General features: G+C 39.5%; 1 protein-coding gene across 4 annotated transcripts in view; it reads right to left on the reverse strand.

Annotated features, from left to right (window-relative positions):
- The window catches only part of MLLT3 (MLLT3 super elongation complex subunit), a 223,675-nt gene that overhangs the window by 11,444 nt on the left and 190,410 nt on the right, over positions 1 to 21,821 (reverse strand). For 3 of the 4 annotated variants that reach the window (XM_030567652.1, XM_030567654.1, XM_030567653.1), the window contains 5 exons: positions 14,980 to 15,058; positions 9,453 to 9,585; positions 6,019 to 6,118; positions 2,078 to 2,149; positions 583 to 654 (listed from right to left, as the gene is read on the reverse strand). In XM_030567652.1, coding sequence (XP_030423512.1) covers positions 583 to 654; positions 2,078 to 2,149; positions 6,019 to 6,118; positions 9,453 to 9,585; positions 14,980 to 15,058 — 456 coding nt within the window. Of the gene's footprint in view, positions 1 to 582; positions 655 to 2,077; positions 2,150 to 6,018; positions 6,119 to 9,452; positions 9,586 to 14,979; positions 15,059 to 21,821 lie in introns of those variants that run through there. The other variant, XM_030567655.1, reaches the window with a different exon arrangement.

A 21,821-nucleotide genomic window follows, 5' to 3' on the forward strand; every position in this document is an offset into this window, starting at 1 on the left:
GTTTACACCAAAGTAATCAATTGTCTCCCATGACTGAGGAAGAGTAAGGAATGAATATACTGTGTTTTACCATAAAAGTGACATTTGTTTTCATGATCACTCTTTAAAATTGTATTTTATGGCTTTTCACCAAGGATTTCATCATGGTTTTCCAAAAAATAAACAGGATTCTTGCCCAGTTGTTCAATATTTCTACTCATTTTGCCCTCCCACAAACCATATTTTATTGGCCTGTGTCCAATTTTCATGAATCAGCAGCTTGAAAAATGTACTGATCAATATCGTAAATTAGTGACAACATTTAGCTCAAATAAGCACTATTTTTATATCTGTCAGTAAATCTGGAAAACTCAAGGGAATCGATTCCAACTCAAAAGTGTGCTCATATGTGGCAATGGAATGAAAAATTGTGTGATATAGTTCTTTAGGTCATATTAACATTCTGAATAGGCAATATATTATGCAGTCTCAGGCCTGAGCGCTATGAAGTCAGATTATAAAGCTTTAGGTTAAAAGAGGAAGAACAGATTTGGTTTCTTGACTTTGTTGAGCACTCTGATACTGCACAAGAGCTCTCCTCACCTGTTGCAGTACATGCCTTTCCCTCAATGTCATTAATCTTCTGTGGAGCTCTACCAGTTCATCGAGATATGCCTGAAAACAATCCCCCCCCAACAAAGAACCTGTTAAAGAATAGTTGTGTATTTCCACAAAATCCAGATTTTGTACAGAGTATTTATAACATCATTTGTATTCTCATTTGACTTGTTCTCTTTAGTTTGGCAAGGGAACTAAACATTTAACTCCAACCAATTAAACAGTATGTGATTCAGGCAACCACCAGTTAAACTTCTTTACTTCATAATGTTGAAAAACTTTAAGGGGCCTTTGAAATAATTTCACTACATCAGATATTCAAAAGAATTTCACAAAATCCTGTTTGTTCTCCAGTATGATAGAAGTTTGCCTTCTATCACCAAGGGCCATTTTTGAAATTGATGAACCACTGAATCTTGAACAGCAAGTTGAATAATGGACAGGAAGTATTAAGATGCATGAAGGCAGCGTAAGAAAAAGTGAGCCACTTATTCAGAGGGGATCAAACTCCCGCTCGCTCCCTTGGAACTTGAACACTAATTCACACCAGGGGCAAATCCTTCCACTCCCTACCACAGTAAAACTCATCTATTTCTTATCTCAGCTATGGCTGCCCATTAGCATTTATGAAGTAACACATGGGTACCAAACATGCAGGTCACAGCCTCCAAGGGAAAACCTGATCTGATCTGAGGGGGGAGGGGGACAGAGGGTCACGATCATCCTTCCTCTTTTTATGGTTACTTTTTTTCCATTATAACACATGATCATGGATGGAAAAGATTGAAAACTTCTGGTCTAACAAAGCAGTGTTATGTACTAGGTCATAGACAATCTGGGAATGGGAAACCAAATTAGGAGTTTCAGACTCGTGGTAGCACAACGAGGTTACTACTCGTAAATTCTACACCATTTTTGGGCTTACACTGGGGGATTACATTATGTTAACTAACACAACATTAAAACCCATGTTAGAACTCACTTAACCATTCCAGCTGACAAATTTCAACATGATAATCCCTCTGTATGCTGAGTGCTAATGAACGCTTAGCATAATGCTAGTTAATGTGTTATATCAGACTTTCATTTCCCAGTGAACACCAGCCCTTGGAAAGGATTCTGTAAAATATTTTTATTAATTGCCTGACACTTATATTGTAAGATCTTTAATGTGGGAACTGTCTTTTATTTGTTCTATAAAGCACTATAAAAATTTGTGGCACTGTATACATAAAACAAACAATAGGTGGTAGATCCCGATCCAGTGAACTTTGCCAAAGCTTTGAGGGGACAATGCTTGCAAAGAAAAAAAGAGAAAAGCACAATGCTGTATTTAAGAAACACGTAGAGTAGAGACATACTAACCAGTGAGTTTTCTGTTTTGTAACAAAAATAATACTGTAAAAGGGATGTAGAAGAGAAAATATAATAAACTATTTAGAAAGTCACATGAAGTTATTGCCATCACATTCATATTCACCTTATCGCATTCACCATTCTTTATTTGTTTATCAGATTTACTTTGCTTTATTGGACTTTTCACTTCTAGAATCTGTAAAAGAAACAGAAAATGCTCTAAGTATTAAGTGCATCTATGGGCTGTATGAATTTTAAAAAAATAAGAAAACGTTTAAAAAATGCTGTTACATAAAAACACAAAGAACATAAAAATGTCTGGAAGAAACCACAACCAAACCTTGCAAATAACCCTTCACAATCTTTGACCTAACAAACCTACTCAATCTTCTTTTCTTAAAAGTAACTTAAATCCAGGACTGGCGCTAGGGGTTTGAGCGCCCTAGGCAGATGGCAATTTCGCCGCCTCGCGCGCTGATCCCGCGGCTCCGCTGGAGCTGCCGCAGTGGTGCCTGTGGAGGGTCCGGTGCTCCGTGGCTCCAGCGAGGCTGCCGCAGTGATGCCTACGGGCGGTCCACCGGAGCCTTGCGAGCAGCCGACCATCCGCAGACACGACTGCGGCAGCTCCACTGGAGCCGCGGAGCACCAGACACTCTGCAGGCACCACTGCGGCAGCTCCACCAGAGCCGCCTCCCGCCCCCTCCGACAAAACGGCGCCCACCAATTATTCTGGCGCCCTAGGCGATTGCCTAGGCTGCCTAAATGGTAGCGCCGGCCCTGCTTACATCACAAAATGCTGAATCACAACGAGATGGTTACATAAGAGTAATACTGATGCTAAATAACTTGATTCTATATCATTTTAAAGCTTCCTGGACTGTTTTTTGTGTGGTCTTCATTTGAACCTTGGCAGGTTAAGAGGTCTAAATTTTTGAATATATGCATAGTGCTGAGGCAAGCTATACCTCCTTGGAAAAGGCTACATGCATTTAATGTGCAGTATGATTAATATGCTTTATTATCATCTTTACTCTTGTCTACCTTTTCTGAAGGATACAGTTTTTGAAATGTAGCTAATCTAGTGTTTGCATGAGCTGCAATTGTGCAAAAAGAGTGTTTAATCAAAGATAATGATCATGCATTTACATAGCACCTTTCATTCAGTATGATTACACACTATTTTACAAACTTGGGCCTACACAGTGTACAAATTATATATCAGTGTCTCTTCAACAAATGCTGAAATTTAGTCACCTCTAGGTAAAGAATGTGTCAAATAGTCAAGAGTACACAATGCTACTATATGACAGTTTTAGGACAGAAGTGAGGAATGGGATTTTTTTCCATTTGAAACTGAGTACGTAATCAGAATGTTACTACTCAATTTGGAGTGTGGCCAGTTGTTGTGAGAAGTATCACTGGCTGCTTACTGGTCACAAATGATCAGGCTTTCTGTTTTATACCTCATCACAAAGAATATATCTCCAGTAGCACAGTTTCCCCTAACAACATGCTAACAACATCATCATAACACAACACCAACTTCAATATGAAAATTAGTCAGTCAGGGCTTGTTAAAAATGAAGATTTTTTGATAGTCTCATACCCAAACATGGGTCTTTCATCAGTTTCCACCAACTCCTAGTATCTCCCCCAACTCCTGTAGTCCCCACAGATTGCACCTAGGTGTTACCTTGAGTGACTGACACCTTATAAATGAGAGAGAGAAAAAAAATCTGTGCTGCTACTTTCCAACATAGACAAGACGACTATAGGTCTGTTTTATCCTAACTGTTTATTTTACAAAGGATGGTACGTGCCCAGAATGCAACGCATGAAGCTCACCTGAAAAAAAAATTCTTAGATTTAACAAGCCCTGGGCTATTGCAGTTTGGGGTGGAGGAAGATAAATCTTGTCTTGACAAAATGTGAATGCTTCTGGGCAAAATGCCAGGCTTGTCAGGTTTTTCTTTGTTTTTTGTTTTTCTTTTATTGGTTTATTTTTAAAGGGAAAAAGCTTTTATCAATTTACCTAGGAGTGAGGAAATTTTGATACACAGTAGCCCTAACATCAGAAATGGTTTTCATATAATTTCACTAGCCTGGAACACAGGGAAAGCTTGAAGGAGTTGCTCACTTATAATCTGCCAAATGTGGCTATTGAAATCCAGTAGCGTCCATACATGCCGTAGGTCATTCTCTCCAATACCCAAAGCACTCTAGTTTGGATGAGATGTGTCACTAAACATGTTAGAAAAAGCTTACAAATACTGAGTTAATATGAGCCTTTGTGTAACTCTCAAACCTGCCTGAAGCTGATTCATTCAGTCACTAATCTGTAGAGGGCAGTGTTTCCCCTAATCTGTAACAATATGGTTCTGTAGTGTGAACTTTTTTTGTAACACAGGCCTGTTTACACCAGTCAGGAAAATCATGGCAGTACCTTGCTGACAAGAACTATGTTTAAATATGGTTCTGACTAACACAATTGGAATTCTAATGCAGGTAGGCCAGATCATTCCCCAAAGTATACTTTCTACTTCATCTGTTAAGACAGTGTGCAAATGCTTTAAGATAGTGAGCTGTTCACTTCCAGCTGGCATCTCTTTAAATACTCCATGATGTTTGGAGGTACCAATTGAGCACATAGGAGTTTATGGTGCTCATTGGAGTAGACAGGCCTGGCAGGTGAAACAGTGGCCACATGGATCATGCCTAGTGAGAGAGAAAGATACAGTTATGATTTCCCTGCACAAAACCAGGTGAGATTTTCAAAAAGCAACCAGCTTTGGTTATCCCTATGTAGAGATCATTCATTTTCCTTGCACTCCAGTATCCAAAGGAAGATTGCCCAGAATTAAGTGATAGCTGAAAGGAAATGGAAATGTCACTTTATGTATGTTTGTAAAAGTGATCTTTCTCCAAAGTTCATGTAGAAATCAATTAAAATATCAAGAGAATTTTTGATTGATCCTGTTAATGCTTACTGACTGTGAAATGACATGGATTTCTTTATCATTATTACAGGTGCTCCTGCTAAACACAGAGCATATCTCCTTTTCTGCAGCATATCCTAATCTAATTGATATAAACAAATTATTCATGTATTGCTGTTAGCATCGATACATTTATGTGTTATTAGAAAACAAATGGATGGTATATTATTTATGTCAGAAAAGAGAATTAATTTTCCTGAAGGAAGGCAGGGAGTGCTGTCTAGGATCACCTGTAACACCCAAGTTAAATTTTTTTTATTAAAACAGTGGATCCATTTTATCCACATTGCCACTATAAACATGTACTTATTCTGATTTAACTTAGCTCGGCTATATGAGAGTTTAGAGTGCGACCTAGTTTCCTCTGCAGTAGATTTATGTTCTGTTTTGTCACCAAACACAAGTATATAAATTACTTTAGTTATATATCTTTATACAAATGCATATATTGCAGTATGCTTATGTGTTATTAAAAACTCCATTAATTTAGAAAGATGTTGTGATCTAACAGATTAGGTATGAGGACCTCCTGAGTTCTAATCCTTGTCTGCTACTGACTCATTGTGCAGATTTGGGTCAGTTAACTTATCTTTCAGTTTCTACACCTGCCAGATGGGATAACGCTACTTACCTATCTCAACAGTGCTACAAAGACTAGCTACTATTTCTACAGTGCTAAGCATTATTTACTATAAATATAACAAAATGCTTTATCTAATATGGCTAATTAAAACTTTGAGATGTAGACCAAATGAAAAAAAAATTCCTGATTACATGTGAACCAAAAGTAACACCAAGAGTAGGATTGCTATTGTAAAGTCACGTCATAACAAGTTTACCCTTTACAATAGTATGACTTAATATACACAAAAGTATTGTTTTCCATAGAATACTGCCATATACATTGCTCATCTGCTTTACACAGAATATTTGTTCAGCCAAATTTATTCAAGTTCATGGTAAAAGAAAATTAATTAGTCTGAAAATTAAAGCAATCAAGGACACAAGGCTAGCTCCAAAGCTTTTAGAGCAGATACGCCGCTCTTAAGTGTAGGGAACCTCACTGTACCTGATTGTTGTTGGTTTTTAATAAAGGTGGTGGAGGTTCATGATGTAGAGGTGAGGAAGTTGAACTGCTGTCACTGTCACTACCGTCACTTAGACTAACCCTGAGGAAAGAGAAAGCCACAGAAATCGGATATAAAAACAAAGGCTGAACACGCTGCCACTCCTAGATCACACTTGCAGGTGGGACACTGAGAACATTCTTTGCTACACAAGCTGTCATTAGTTATCGGAACTTTGAAAGTGCAGCTGCGCTGTCAGTTAAGGGCAGGAACCCAGCAGAAGTCGCCCTGCTGCTGCTTTGAAGTCTTCCAGCGGAATAAAGAGTATTAATAAGCAGAGCCGGCTCCAGTGTTTTTGCCGCCCCAAGCGGGAAAAAAAAAAAGAAAAGAAAAAAAGCCACCATCGGCAGCACGTCAGTGGCAGCTCTACTGCCGCCACTTTATTCTTCAGTGGCAATTCGGCAGCAGGTCCTTCCCTCCGAAAGGGACTGAGGGACCAGTCACCGAATTGCCACTGAAGAGGTAGACGTGCCACTCCTCTCCGTTGGGCACCCCAAGCACCTGCTTGCTGTGCTGGTGTCTGGAGCCAGCCCTGTTAATATGGAGAACTGGAATAGCTGCCCTCCCATAGATCCTTCACCTCCATAACTGAAGTGCTATACTGCTTAGTTCATAGTTGTCACTATGAAACAGAATCTCAATGAGGCAGGTGTCTCAACTGCAGAACCCCCTGAAAATTGTGAGCGAGAAGAACAAATTCTTAAAACGTTTTAAAGAATAAAATGTGAATTCACCACAGCTACTCTGTCTTCCTTCCATAATCTTCCAAGCTTGCATACTTCCTGCTTATGTAAGTGCTTCACTAAAAGTTAATTAAGACATCCACAATATAATAAGTTCATCATAAAATAATTTTATTACATTCTTCTTTGATTGACAAAGCACTTTTCCTACTCCAATGCTCAGCATAACATATAGTAACATACACTGTGAATTTGAAGATTGTTAGGAGCTTTTTCTTTCTCGATGTCAATTATCAGAACTTACTGGTATAATGTATCACAAAAATGGCAACTTCCAACATAATCAACTCTTTTGGGATCCTTTCTGTATCCTTTTATCCTATACCCCAAAGTCATAAAATTCAAAAGCAAGAGGAATGAAGTTCTATGAATTACTGTGCAATAATGCTGCAAAAGTCTGTTGCCCATTAACTTACAAACTGTAAGCACTGTAAAGACAGATGGTTTTTGCATGAAGAGACAGATGAATTGAAATTGGACAGGGTGGCCAACCTGAGCCTGAGAAGGAGCCAGAATTTACCAACATACAGTAACTCCTCATTTAACGTCCTCCTGCATAACCTTGTTTCAAAGTTACGTCGCTGCTCAGTTAGGGAACATGCTCCCTTATAATGTTGTTTGGCTGCCTGCTCTATTCACTGCTTGTAAGATTCTGTGGAAGAGCAGAGACTTTATAAGGGAGCATTGCAGAAGTTCCTCTTCTCTGCTCCCCCCGCCCAGCGCTTCCACATCGCCCCATCTCTCCCTCCCAGAAAGTCCTAAGTGCCACCAAACAGCTATTTGGTAGTGCTTCGGACTTGGGGGGGATGGGTAGAGGAGCGGGTACATGAAGAGCTCCAGAGAGAAGGTGGAACAGGGATGGGAAGAGGTGGGACTGGAGCATCCCCCGGCAAAGTCAGCTCCTGTTCTTCTCTGGGAAAGCTGCTGTGGCGAAGGTGCTTCCTAGCGTCCTTGCCTGCAGTGGGCTGGGCCTGTGTGAGGTAAACCAGGGGCACTTTCCAACCACAGTACAGTACTGTATAGTATATAATGCTTTTTCTATGTGCCAAAAAAATTTCCTTGGAACCTAACCCCCTGCATTTACATTAAATCTTATGGGAAAATTGGATTCGTTTAACATTGTTTCACTTAAAGTTGCATTTTTCAGGAACATAACTATAACGTTAAGTGAGGAGTTATTGTACATTGCCAAAGAGCCACAGTAATACGTCAGCAGCCCCCCATCAGCTATCCCTTCCTGGTCCCAGAGACTCCAACCCACTGGCAGCCCCGCTGATCAGCACCGCTCCCTCCCTCCCCGCACCTCCCGATCAGCTGTTTTGTGGCATGCAGGAGGCTCTGGGACGGGGGGAAGAACAAGGGCATGGCAGGCTCATGGGAGGGGGTGGGAAGGAGTGGAGTAGGGGTAGGGCCTGTGGCAAAGCAGGAGTTTGAGCAGTGAGCACACCCCCCCCCAGCACATCGGAAAGTTGGCACCCGTAGCTCTAGCACCAAAGTCAGTGCCTATACGAGGAGCCGCATATTAACTTCTGAAGAGCCGCATGTAGCTCCAGAGCCACAGCTTGGCCACCCCGGTCTAGGCTGTAAACACTGCATGGAGGGGACTGTTTACTTGGTTTTTTTTTTAAGTTACCCACTGAGTTTAAAAAAAATGTTTTATTTAGAAACACCAACACCAACACCCCTCTACAGCTGGAGACAGATGGGACCAAAAGTGCCTTATAAATTATATTTAACATTAATATTCCAATTCAGAGGTTCTCAAACTGATATCTGTGGAATGGTGGCTGTTCATAGGGCCTGCTTTTCTCCTTGATTCCAGATGACAAACTGCATTAGAGAGACAGCTAAACTACATTTAATACTTATCTAATATTACTCTTCCATATAATCAATTGCTCAAATTGATACTCAAGTGTTATGTGATCATGAAGGATAAGAAAAGAAGTCCAAAAGAATGTCTTTAAAATGAGGTATCTACCCACTATGAAAAAGTCCGAGAGCCCCTGTTCCACCTTTTACAGGATTTTCAATGACATATGGCAACAGCTTTAGAATGTATGATGAATTTCTCATTTGTTATGTCATACTGAAGTCACAGTTGGGATGCAGAACTGATAATAAAAAATCAGGCCTGAAACCTCACCATTTTTGGGACTAGGGCTGGCAATACATCCTCCATGAACTGGACACTATGTAAATTGCTTAGATAAGTCCCTCTAAAACAATGAACTTTGACAGCTTTATATACGTCAATCACAAGATCTGTGGGTTAACTTGCACCCGGGGTACAGAACACCTTGCACATGGAGGATCTGATTCTGCTCTCACTTATGTCAATGTGAATCAAAAACAACCTAACAGAGTCACAACAGTGGAAAGCCAGTGAAAGTTAGAGGAGAATCAGGTGCAAATTGACCAAATGGTTTTGTGTAGAAGCAGCTGACATCTGGGAGCATCTGATCTGACAGTTTAAAAGTGGCACTGCATATGCATGCTCTTTGTAGAAATTGAATAAATCATCTGTTTGTTGAGCTTAAGCTATCCAGCTTTTAAAAAAAAATTAATCTGTCATAACTACTGCTATCATACTACCTCAGGCTTCAAGTTGTTTGCAGTTGCAAGATACTCACCTGCGACCTCTACTTCCTCCCCGAGTATTTACAGGTCTCTCCATTTCAGAGTCATTCTCATTCTCATCTGCTTCATCCGATTCATCTTCATTATCATCAGAATGCAGATCTTTCATTATAGACCTCAAGGGACCTGACCAACAGAAATAACAAAACAGGCACAAATCAACAATTGGAATTCAAATTCACTTTGCAATATTCCAGACACATCAGCCTATTATGCAGTTTTACAGAGGGAAAAAAATCCAAAGTGTTAGAGGTGGGGGAAGCCTTAAGCATTAAATAAATGAAGTAATGCACTAGAGGCTTATGCTGCAAACACTTGCACATGAAACATTTACTCATGCAAGCAGTCCTGTTGATTCCAATGGGCTTACTCATAACAGTAAAATGACCCATGTGTCTAAGTGTTTACAGGACTGGGCCCCCTGGAATGTAGCTGAAGCAAAATATTTTCATACCAAATATTCCCATTGCATGTTTTAATTTAAGAAAAATTGAATGCTCTATTTTTTATTTTTATAAATGAGATACTTATAAGCTGCTAGCCTTCCCCCTTCCCTCTTTCGCAAAGGTTATTCTCTATCAATAAAGTTCTACAGAAACATATTGGTAATAGTACATTTGTTAGGTTAATCCACGTATTGAAAAGCAGAGTTTAATAAATCATTCTGATTGTAACTTGTTCTGGCCAAGGCAGTCTTTGTCTGCCTGTTTTTGATCTATTTAGATAAAGCTAATTCTTTTATTGCAAGGTCAATTTCAGGTCAAGCAAGCACTTTGCTAGCATTCAGATGTAAGAAGCATGTCAATCCCATACAACACTGTCCTATCTTTTCCCTTCAATTAATTTGAGATGCTCAGCCTGGTTCTCCCTAAGACTCTATAAAATGAATTTAGGATTTAGTTCTTTCATTGTAACTTTTATTTATTTTGCTATCAAAGGTGGTTAGGCAAAATTGCATGTTTAACATATCTGTGAAATATAAAAGAGGACAGCTGCTTAAAAGGAGCATGGGTCAGGATCAGCTTGGGAGGCTGAAGGAAGTGAATCAGACCACAGAGTTTGATTCTAGATCACATCATATTCGAGAACATAGAGGGCATCCAGGAATGGCATGAGTAGTGGCGGCAATAGTTTATTATTACATTTCTATAGTGGCAATAGTTTATTATTACTACATTTTTATGGTGCCTTCAACACAAGACTCTCAAAGTACTTTTTTATCATTAATAAATTAAGCCTCACAATACTCTTGTAAAATAGTTAAAGTTCAGTCACAGTTTCAGGACCATGATTTAACAATGAGACTATACTTCCCCTAGGTAGGGGACTATGATATAAATTATTTCAATTCTGACAGGGATTACACCAGAGGCACCCAGAGTATCTTTGTCCAAAGTTAACAGTGCTTACAGTTTTAAGACCTACATTTAAAATGGTTTACAAGTAAGGCTGTGCAAGATTTGTTTAAGTTGGCATGGTTTGGGCAAATGGAATTCAGTGGGTTCTGTTCTGTATTTTGCATACCCTGAAGTCTGCTTGGAGCCAAACCCAGAACATGGGGCTGATGGGCCCTAGCTAGGGAAGATGATCACCTGCAGCACTACCATGGGGACAGGAAACAGATTGATCAGTTCTGGTCTGCTAGAAGAGATTCCTTTGGCCAACTGCCTTCTTGCCTGTTGCTCTGTGTGGGGAATGAATGGCGGAGGGACAGGACAGCAGAAGAGAATGAGTGAAAGAGTTAAAGAAGGGAATTAATGAGAAATTATGAGAAAGAGGCTGCATTTGAAGAGAGATAGGAAGAAGGAAGGAGAGATTAAGGGGGAGGAGGAAGACAAGAGAAAGACTGGGAAACCAAACAAAAGACCGCATAAGTGGTAGAGGAAGAGAGAGGAAAAAAGGAAAGCATCAACATTCAAAAACGAAGCAATAATAGACAGACATAGGATCGAAGCTGTTGAAAGGTGGATAAGGAACTGGTTAAAGGGGAGACAACAACAGGTCAGACTGAAAGGACAACTGACAGTCTGGAGGGAGGTTACTAGTAGAGTTCCTCAGGGATTGGTTTTGGGATCAAATTTATTTAGCATTTTAATTACTAACCTTGGCACAAAAAGCAAGTGTGCTCTAATAAAATTTGCGGATGACACAAAGTTGGGAGGTATTGCCAATATGAAGGAGGACCGGAATATCATACAAGAAGATCTGGATGATGTTGTAAACTGGAGTAACAGAAATGGGGATGAAATTTAATTGTGCAAAGTGCAAGGTCATGCACTTACGGACTAACAACAAGAATTTTTGCTATAAGGCTGGGGATTTATCAGTTGGAAGCCACAGAAGAGGAAACAGACCTAGGTGTATTGGTTGATCATAGGATGACTATGAGCCATCAATGTGATGCAGCTGTAAAAAAGGGTAATGCAGTCCAAAGATACACCAGATGAGGTATTTCCGGTAGAGATAGGGAAGTGTTAGTACCATTATACAAGGCACTGGTGAGACCTCATCTGAAATACTGTCTGCACTTTGGGTCTCCCATGTTTAAGAAAGATGAATTAAAACTGGAATAGGTGCAGAGAAGAGCTACTAGGATGATCTGAGGAATGGAAAACCTACCTTATGAGAGGAGACTAAAAGAACTTGGCTTGTTTAGCTTAACCAAAAAAAGGCTGAGGGGAGATATGATTGCTCTCTATAAATACATCAAAGAGATAATACCAGGGAGGGAGAGGAGGTGTTTAAGTTAACTGACAATGTGAACACAAGAACAAATGGATATAAACTGGCTATCAACAAGTTTAGGCTTGAAATCAGGCAAAGATTTCTAACCATTAGAAGAGTGAAGTTCTGGAACAGCCTTCCAAGGGGAGCAGTGGGGCAAAAATCTAACTAATTTCAAGACTGAGCTTGATAAACTTATGGAAAGGATGGTATAATGGCATATGTCCCATCAGCGACAGCCAGTAGTAAAAATTCCCAGGGGCTGGAGATAGGGCACTAGATAGGGAGGGCTCTGAGTTACTATAGAGAATTCTTTCTGCCTGGTGGGCCTTGCCCACATGCTCAAGGTCTAACTGATCACCATCATTGGAGTCAGAAAGGAATTTCTTCCCTGGTTAGATTGGCAGATGCTCTTGGGATTGTTCACCCTCCTCTGCAGCATGGGGCACGGGTTACTTGCAGGCTTAAACTAGTGTAAATGGTGAATTATCTCTAAATCATGATTTGAGGACAGTAACTCAGCCAGAGATTAGGGGTCTATTTCAGGAGCGGGTGGATGAGGTTCTGTGGCATGCAATGTGCAGGAGGTCAGACTAGATTATCACAATGGCCCCTTCTGACCTTAGAGTCTATAAGAAGGAGAAAAGGAACAAAGACGAAGAACAAAATGAAGAGGGGCAACAGTAGGTTAAAATATTGTATTCAAATTTAACAATATAAAGTACAATTATTTAATCTCACACATAGGGCAGCATTAAAAACCAACATTTACCAGTTAAAGTGCTTGGAGGTACCATAATTATCTCTTATTTTGGCAGAGGACTGTAGGCCACTCTAAACATCTTGCCCCTCCTTTAACCTAATTGGCCTCACCAGTCCTTCTTAGAGTTTTATGTTAGTTTGAACCAAAAGTGAAGCAAAAAATGAAACCAGTGAGTTCTCCTCACCTGCCCCACACAATCTGCTTCCCTAACAAGCCCAAGCTACTCCTTTACCTTTAAGTGTCATCTTCTCTGTACATGCAACTATATATACTCAAGTATGTGCAGCATAGGGGCATCTTATCTGCTACGTCTCCGGATGTCTTCTGAGGGAAATTAAATGGCCCTCTTTTTGGCCCTTCACAGGGCAGACAGCTGGCTTACTCCTCTCTCCTATGTAGAAAGCCCTCCCACAGCAGACACACAGACATGCATCCACCAGAGGCATAAGACAGACTGCCACACCATATCCTGTCCTCCATTTCCAATACACAGATGCTCACACAATAGCAGACTGGAAGATGCATTCACTTAAGACGAAAGTCCCAGAACAGAGGAACAATCTGTTGGCACTTACTGCTGTGACCACACACTTAGCAGTGTTGGTGGTGGGAGCGGGAGAAAAAAGGGCTGCCACCTATTCTGCAAAAGGTTCAGAATTGGAAAATCTGTGTAATGTCCCACATAAAGATCAGGAGGTAGAAGGGGCCAAACTGCTCCCTCTAAAGATATTAGGAGGAGATGAAAGTGATAGACCACCAGGTTCCCTCCTGAAAATATATCAAAAAGGTAAGGAAAACGTCCACGGCTCTTGGTGGAGTAATGGGGCAGCCCATATATATTGTCACTGAGATTTTCGTGAATACTGGTGGGATTCAGTATAAAAGATTTTGCACAGCCTTAGTTACAAGCCAAGTGCCTGAACCTGGGGATGCAACAGCAGCCTATTTTTTTCCTTGCTTTCTTGGTCTAAAGATAGTTATAACACACTGGAAACATTGCTATCAGAACTCAGAGCCAATCAGTAATGGTCACCTTCATAAAACCCTGACAGATATGCATTCTGTTTAGATTTGTTTTTTAAACAGAATTCTCTCTCTGCAGTACTAATCTATTCCATTTTAAAGAAAAAAAAATACATCTGAGGAATATAAATGCATACTCTGAAACAAATTCAATTTTATTCAGTCAAAAGCTTCCTGCTTTAAAAAACCCCAAGCTGATCAAGAACATATCAGTTGTACAATTTGACAAAGTAAAGGAAAAAAGCCAAACAGGAACTAAGTGGTTTAATAGCTCTTACGAATCTCAATTGATTTATATAAAAACTGGTTTGGCAGGCTCTCCTGGCGGAAACTTACATTTCTTTACTGAGTTCTGAGAGAGCCAAAATTATTAGCCAGAAAAATCTAAATGTGTCCTTAAAGACTAACAATAACGTTCTCTATGTCAGATTATTTTTAAAAGTAAATATATCATTTGGAAGTTTAAGGGCCTAACCCCTTGAGGTGCTAAGTGCTATCCAACTTTTAATAAATTCACTGTGTGTGTGCATGAGCACACAAGGGCAGCAAAGAGTAGACAGAAATGCTCAGCAATTCATTGGATTGGACTCTAGTCTCATGATTCTTCAAAGGGATCCACAAATACAGACCCTTATTCCCTACCTGAAGTCCGATCAACTCCTGTGGGACTCCATGCAGTAATAAAGATCTACTGATCCTTCTGCAAGATTATGACTGCAAGATCTTTAGGATCTAGCATCTGTAAAGTAGCTAGCACGTTTCTTGGTTCTATGTAACAAATAAATAACCACCTCTTCTGAATGAAAATATACATTTCTCTTTCTGCTTCTTAACATGTTATAATCATGTTCACATACACCTTGAAGAAAAAGGATGAAGCAGAACAGAGGCTAAGTCACTATTTCAGACTGTGAAAAAGACAGAAAAGTGGTAATGAGATGCCATCAATCATGTTACTGGTTGGCCCCTTCATTCCACACTTTTCTCAATTTCTTTTCCTTGTTTGGTACCTTGTTGTCTGCTGTTCTGAGATGGTGTAAAACTGGAGCTGGAGCTTGAGCTTGAACTGGCAGGGCTAGGCTGTTCAGACTTAAAAAAAACAAACACAAACACACAGTAATAAATACATTTGCTCCAAACTTTAACAACAACAAAAGAGCACAGTTTACTGCTTCATGCACTTCTCTGCAAGGAAAAATGCCACTAAACAGGATGATATTCACAACAATAATTATTTCCTGACCATTTCATGGTGTCAGAGAGCCAGAAGGTGTACAAATTACTATGTATACAAAACATACGCACTGTTACAGGTCATATACAAAAGCTTTTTTTTCACAAAACCAATACTCTATACAATAAGCTACCCATGCCCTAATTTGAAAAGTTACATAACACACAGGTTTAAATGACTTTATAATGCAGGCTTGTCCAACTTTAGTTGCAACATTTTCCAAATAAATCATGATTAGGACTCCAGAAGGGAGAAGGGACCCAAGTAAAGCAGGCTAGATGACAAACAGAAAAAGCCTAAGACAATTTTTTTAAACCATCACCAAAGGATATATTACATATAAATAAAATATATTTTTCTGCCTCCATTTGGGTTCCTCCTCAGCACACTTTTCCCTTATGGAAAAACCCCACAGACTTTAATAAGGATTGAACTAAAAGGGTTTAATTTTTCTAAAGGTATAGATTTCAATAGAACACCTTTCTAAAGAACTGTTAAAACCAACTTTTAGCATTCAATAGAGAATCATAACCTTGCAACAGAATTCTATAGAGAGTATATAATTTTCTATTAATTCTATAAATGGCTTAGAATATTTTCTGTAGAACCTTATCAGTTTCATCCATATTAATCTATACATTTTTTGCCATAATGGTATACAAGTCTTCTATTGAGTCCACATGCCTTTTTACCACTATTTTGCAATCACCCCAACCTGACCTCTCCCCTACAACTTTCTGTGGCTTCTTGTCTCAATGCCTAAAAATATAAGAGCAAGCAAGCATCTGAAACAAATACAAGATAGCAGAAAAAGCTAAAGGAGAGGCTAAAATCCTTCAACATGAAGAGAAAAATGCTCTACTGGAAGTATGATAACTTGGATTTAGAATTGGAATTTTAAACTCTATTATTAAAAACAAAACCTCCCTAGTCTTTATGTAACTGCATCATTATGATGTGTTACGCAGGTTAAAAGAGAAATCTTCCAACTCTTTTTGGCTATATACTTTCCCCTCTGATTAATATAGCACTAAATCGTTGTAAAAAATAACAGCAATAATATCTAGCCATTGTAAAGCTCAGTGCTAACTTGCACTTTTCTACATACAGCTTTCATAAGTCCAACAGTTGTCTTTTTGTCATAAATCAATCTATTGTTGCCCTTCATAATGAGAAGGCAGATTTACAGCCTTTTACCGTCTTTTCTCACAATAAAAAAGATGCCTATTTGGGCAACAGAACATTTCTTTTTTTCCGATAATGTTTGAGAAAAAGGTAACATCTGTTCCTCTCAAATGAATGACAACTAGAGTTCTCAGACAATTGAAATACAAACTTTGGGCCTGATCCTCCACAAACTTTGAGTAAATCAAATCAGTGCAGAAGTCTTCGAGAACTAAATGGGGCTATTCACACGAGTAGAATTACTCATGCATGGGTAAGCGTTCACATAATCCGACCTGTAGATATGGAGCCCCACACCCACTCCCCCGAAAATAAGAACTGTTGAAAGAAGCACTCAGTCACAAAATGGCATTAAAATACTATTTTCCCTTTTTCTAAAATGCCTGGCAAGCCATACAAATATTAAAATGAAGGTCTTTAACTACACAGTATGATCTGACAATACAAACCAAACATTTTGGTCCAAGACTACATCAATAAGGAACAAAAACGGTCAATACAAATGATAAAGATATCAAGTATCAGGGGGTAGCCGTGTTAGTCTGTATCCACAAAAACAACAAGAAGTCCAGTGGTACCTTACAGACTAACAGATTTATTTGGGCCTGAGCTTTCATGTAAAAAACCCACTTCTTCAGATAACATTTCAAAATGAATTTCAGCCTCTTGCCTAGAGTGGCTTCACAAGTTACTCTAAGGGTTTCCTTTATCTTTCAATTTCTGCTTTTGGCAACAAAATTACTTGCTGACAACTGGTTTCAACAGGTTGCCATATGTATGGTATATTTTTGCCAGCTACTATAATTTTCACACAGAAATTGTAACTTATCTGAACTCAACTGCAAATTCTAAGCTTCCATTTAAAATCAGATCCCAGCCACATAACAATATTTGATTTATAATATTTTTAAAATCTGTAAACCATGGCAAAAACATGTCACATACCTTTGATTGTGTTTAAGGATGCTAAAAGTTCACTGTTTTCATTTTCGGCTAACACCACACTAAAGTTTAATTAAAGTAAAAGGCTAACCCTACTAACACTACCAGACATAATGCTTACCACTGCCAACAGTTCCATTGACTTTAATGGAACTGCTTGTAGTGGCAAATACTATTCCCATCAGTAAGTGACTAGAGAATCAGGCCTTAGGAGCAAACAGATGTGTGGTTTGTAAATTCACTTTAATACTCTTCTCATGTTAAGAGATACAAAATTATGCCACATCATAAAATAGTTTTGAGAAATCAAACTGTAGGAACACAGAAAAGCACTGAGTACAAGATGTTTTAACATACACTTGTCTTTTCCTTTTAAAGGTTTCTTAATGCCACCTTGAGCTCATCAACATTCTTTGCTTCACCTGCCCTCTCCAGTCACTTACTCCATGAGAGAGAGATTGGCATAAATGTTGAATATTAAGTTCTGGAAACTAAAGTTAGCTTTAAGGGTTCTGAAAAATCCCGGAGGGTCGAGGAGAAAGAGTTGCTTTTAACATAAAAATGAATATTATTTGCAGGAAAAGTCCGCATTGTAGACGAAACTGAAAATGTTTCTTCCATGCATGAATATGGATTCGTGTCTAGTGGGCTGACACTTTTTGTTACCAGAGTCTCTCTTTTGTCACTTAAGTAACGCTTTTTTATAGTTTTACAGGCTGTTATCCCAAGGACCTTGGTATTTATGGCCTTTATTCACTTGGGCTCTCTGCTCTTATCCACTGGTTACTAATCACCATATAGATTTTTTTTTATGGGTCTGAAATTAGCTTAAAGGATGTCCTTCAACAATGGAAGCCCAGGACAGTATCGGCAAACAGGTTCCCTGATAAGTCCTTTTCCTGTTTTACTAGTTTTCTCTTCCTGCAGACAAGCTAATGAGGATTCAGACCCAAACTATTCATTAGTGCAATGACCCAATATGATTTATTACATGCTTAGCCAGTCTTTCCCCTTCCCCCTCAACTTCTCTCATACTGATGCACAGGGGACACTGGCTCCATTATTAGAGGCTGAAAAGCAGTTTTTGCAAAAGTTTTTATGAAATGTGTCCATTTCTTCAACAAGCTCTACATCTTTCTATTTCAGTCAGCAAATTTTCTTTGTTTAAAAGAAGTACAATATCAATTTATTTCTGATCTATAGAGGACATTTCAGGCAAACTCACCTATTAACATTATACAGCACAGGCTTGTGAAATAAACCACCTTTGAGAATTTTCCATCAAGGTTTCATTGTTGGATTGGATTTGTAGAAATACTAGTTTAAAGAATATAATATAGATATACAATAAAATCTCTGTTTCTTTACAAGATAGGGAACAATTACAGTTAGTGTTGTTGGGTTTGGGGATTTTTTGCCTTTGTTTTAATTTTTATAAAAAGTAGTTTTTGGTTTATGCATAATGATCTAAAGAGATTTGTGTTGTCCTTGTATTATGAATGTTAAAACATGTACCTACTTAAAATAGTGTATAGATTAATATTACTTCCTCGATCATTTCTTTCACAGTTAGCTCAGGTGGGCAAAGTATGGCCCATGGGACTTTCCTGCCTGACGCCTGAGCTCCCAGCCTGGAAGGTTAGCCCCTGGCCCTTCCATCACTGTCCCTCCTCCCCCGCAGCCATGCAGGCCACACTCTGTGCAGTGGGGTTGCATTCTCCAGCCACACAGCACGGAAATGTGTCTGGCTCCAGCTAGGAAGCACGGCTGCCAGACATGCTGCTCTGAGCGGCTTGGTAAGGGGGCCGAGGGGTTGGATAAGGGGCAGGGGATCCCAGGGGGCAGTCAGGGGCCAGGAAGCGGTTGGATGAGGCGGAGGTTCTGGGGGGCGGTCAGGGGACAGGGTATTGGATAAGCGTGGGAGTCCCGGGGGGGGGGGCATCAAGGGGCAGGGGTGTGGATAAGGGTCAGAGCAGTCAAAGGACTGGAAGCAGGGGAGTTGGATAGAGGTGGGGGTCCTGGGAGAGGGCAGTTAGGAGACAAAGAGTAGGGGGGGTTGGATGGGTCGGGGTTTCTGAGGGGGCAGTCAGGGGGTAGGAAGTGGAGGGGTTGGATAGGAGGCAGGGACCAGGCTGTTTGGGGTTGCACAGCCTTCCCTACCTGGCCCTCCATACAGTTTTGCAACCCCAATGTGGCCATCAGGCCAAAAAGTTTGCCCACCCCTGAGTTAGCTTCTCAGGAAGACAGTACTTCAAGAAATTGTTTTGGACATATCATTTTCGCTTCTGCCAGACTCCCTTTAACAAAGGATTTGAGGTGGGCACGGGGGGGATATTGTTTACTACTTCCTAGGGTAAATTGCTATAAATCAGCATTTTTATGTATGTTTTTTCATATTTGCTAACAGCCCTGATGTAGACAGGAGAGTCTCATCGTTTTGCTTTCTGGACTGGATCATCATCATCACAGACAGAATTTTTATTTGTTGTTCTCATTTTTGGCTTCTAAATACCACTGAACGTGGGTAACCAACTTCAGCTCTCCTGCTCCTGTACTGTCTCTCTCATTAGAGAGAGAGGAAGTGGATGCTTTATTACCTTCCCTGCTAGCAACAAGCATTCCATTTCAGCCTGGATCAAGGGGGGAAGCACCAAAGTTGCACACGATGAAAAGAAAGTCAACTCAAGGGGAGAAGGAGTTTGCATCCTAAGTATGTGTGTGCGTGTGCAGCAAGAAGGCCTATATATAGTAAAAGTTTAGATTTCCATGTTACCATATGAATATAAATCTAAATTGAGTTGAGCGTAGATTGCCCAAGCTTGATAACCGTATGTTCCCAAGTAGCAATTGCATCAGAAATAAATCTTAAATTAATATAGATGGGACAGAAACTTTACTAGGTAATAATTTAAAAAAAATTAGTCTTCAGATGACCACACCGTCAGTGTGAGATGGGAATTGAAACCGTTCAGATAGAAATAGAAACATGCAACTATTGTAACAAAATAATGAGGAATGAAGAATGAAAAACATTACTTTTAGAGCAGCAATTAGTTAAAATTAAGAGTTATCAAATTAAGTCAGGAAAAAACTGAAAAAAAATCAAACTAAAATAGCAGTTAGTATTTTGCTACAGTAGTTCATGCACAACCCCCAGAAGTCTTATATTGTAAACTACACTATTACTTCTGCATGCTATTGCATTATCCACATGAATAAATGATGCATCTTTCCCCATAATCTACATTGGTAAATTTTAATAAAACATTATTAATAAAGAAAAATACAATGGGAAAGTTAATTTTATTGCTAATCCAGGACCATATTTTTCTGCCAGAGAATATTACAATAGATGCCAAGAGGTCTGAAAGTGGTTTGTATATTCCCAAACTGAAAAATATGCATTTAATTTTAAAATTGTCTACAGCTGCTGGTACAGCGTCAAGTAGAAATAATGCACGTTTCATGCAATATGCCCTCCACCGTTCCTGCGATAAAAAGGCACACTAACAATGTTGGATAAAAACCCTGATCACAGTACAAGCATGCTCCTCATCAGCATGCTATTCTACCAATGCAACACTAAATTAAGATCCCTCTTGCAAAGTACACCTCTACCCCACTATAACGCTGTCCTCGGGAGCCAAAAAAATCTTACTATGTTATATGTGAAACTGCGTTACACTGAACTTGCTTTGATCTGCTGGAGCACGCAGCCTCACCCTCCCGGAGTGCTGCTTTACTGTGTTATATCCAAATTTGTGTTATATTGGGTCGCGTTATATCAGGGTAGAGGTGTATTGTATAACTCCTCAGCAGGTACTGACCCAAATCACGAGCTTGTAACTAGCCTCTTCTTGTGAAGGGGATAAGTATTGGGAGAAGAATGACATGGTGACTAGAAAAACCCAATTTAGAAGAGCAGCAGAATGTCCCAAAAGACAAAGAATTCAGTCCCATGCATTAAAACATCATGAGTCAGGCCCCCAAAACATGAGACATAGGAAGTAATAAACTTTGGGTTGTTTTTATTTGCCTTCTGGTTTCTGAGCCTTTAGGGTGGACTTATGTCAAATTTTCAAGCCTCTCTTATCAGGGCTAAACAATTTTTTTTTTTTTAATGAAAGCTGAAAGTCTCTTGCAATCATCTGTCTCCAGAACCTGGAGCTTTAATAAAAGCATCAACTGTAATGAGACTTGTGATAAGATCATGAGATTTAGCAACACTCCAGTCTTGCTCCCACTAAAACTGAAGGGAGATTTGTCACTAAGTTAAGTGGGAACAGGATTGGACTCAAAATTCTCTCTCTCGCTCATTGAGTTAACTTTTTCTTAGAGTTAGACTTTCAGGATTATAAGCTCTTTGAAGCAGAGGAAGATTTTTCACTATATGTCTGTACAGGCCCTGGCACAGCAGGATATATCCCCAATCAGGGCCTCTAGATGAGATTGAAATATAAATAATTATTATAGAGCACATGCTTGAATATT

The sequence above is a fragment of the Gopherus evgoodei genome, chromosome 6 (assembly GCF_007399415.2).
Source record: "Gopherus evgoodei ecotype Sinaloan lineage chromosome 6, rGopEvg1_v1.p, whole genome shotgun sequence".
Lineage (NCBI taxonomy): Eukaryota > Metazoa > Chordata > Testudines > Testudinidae > Gopherus > Gopherus evgoodei.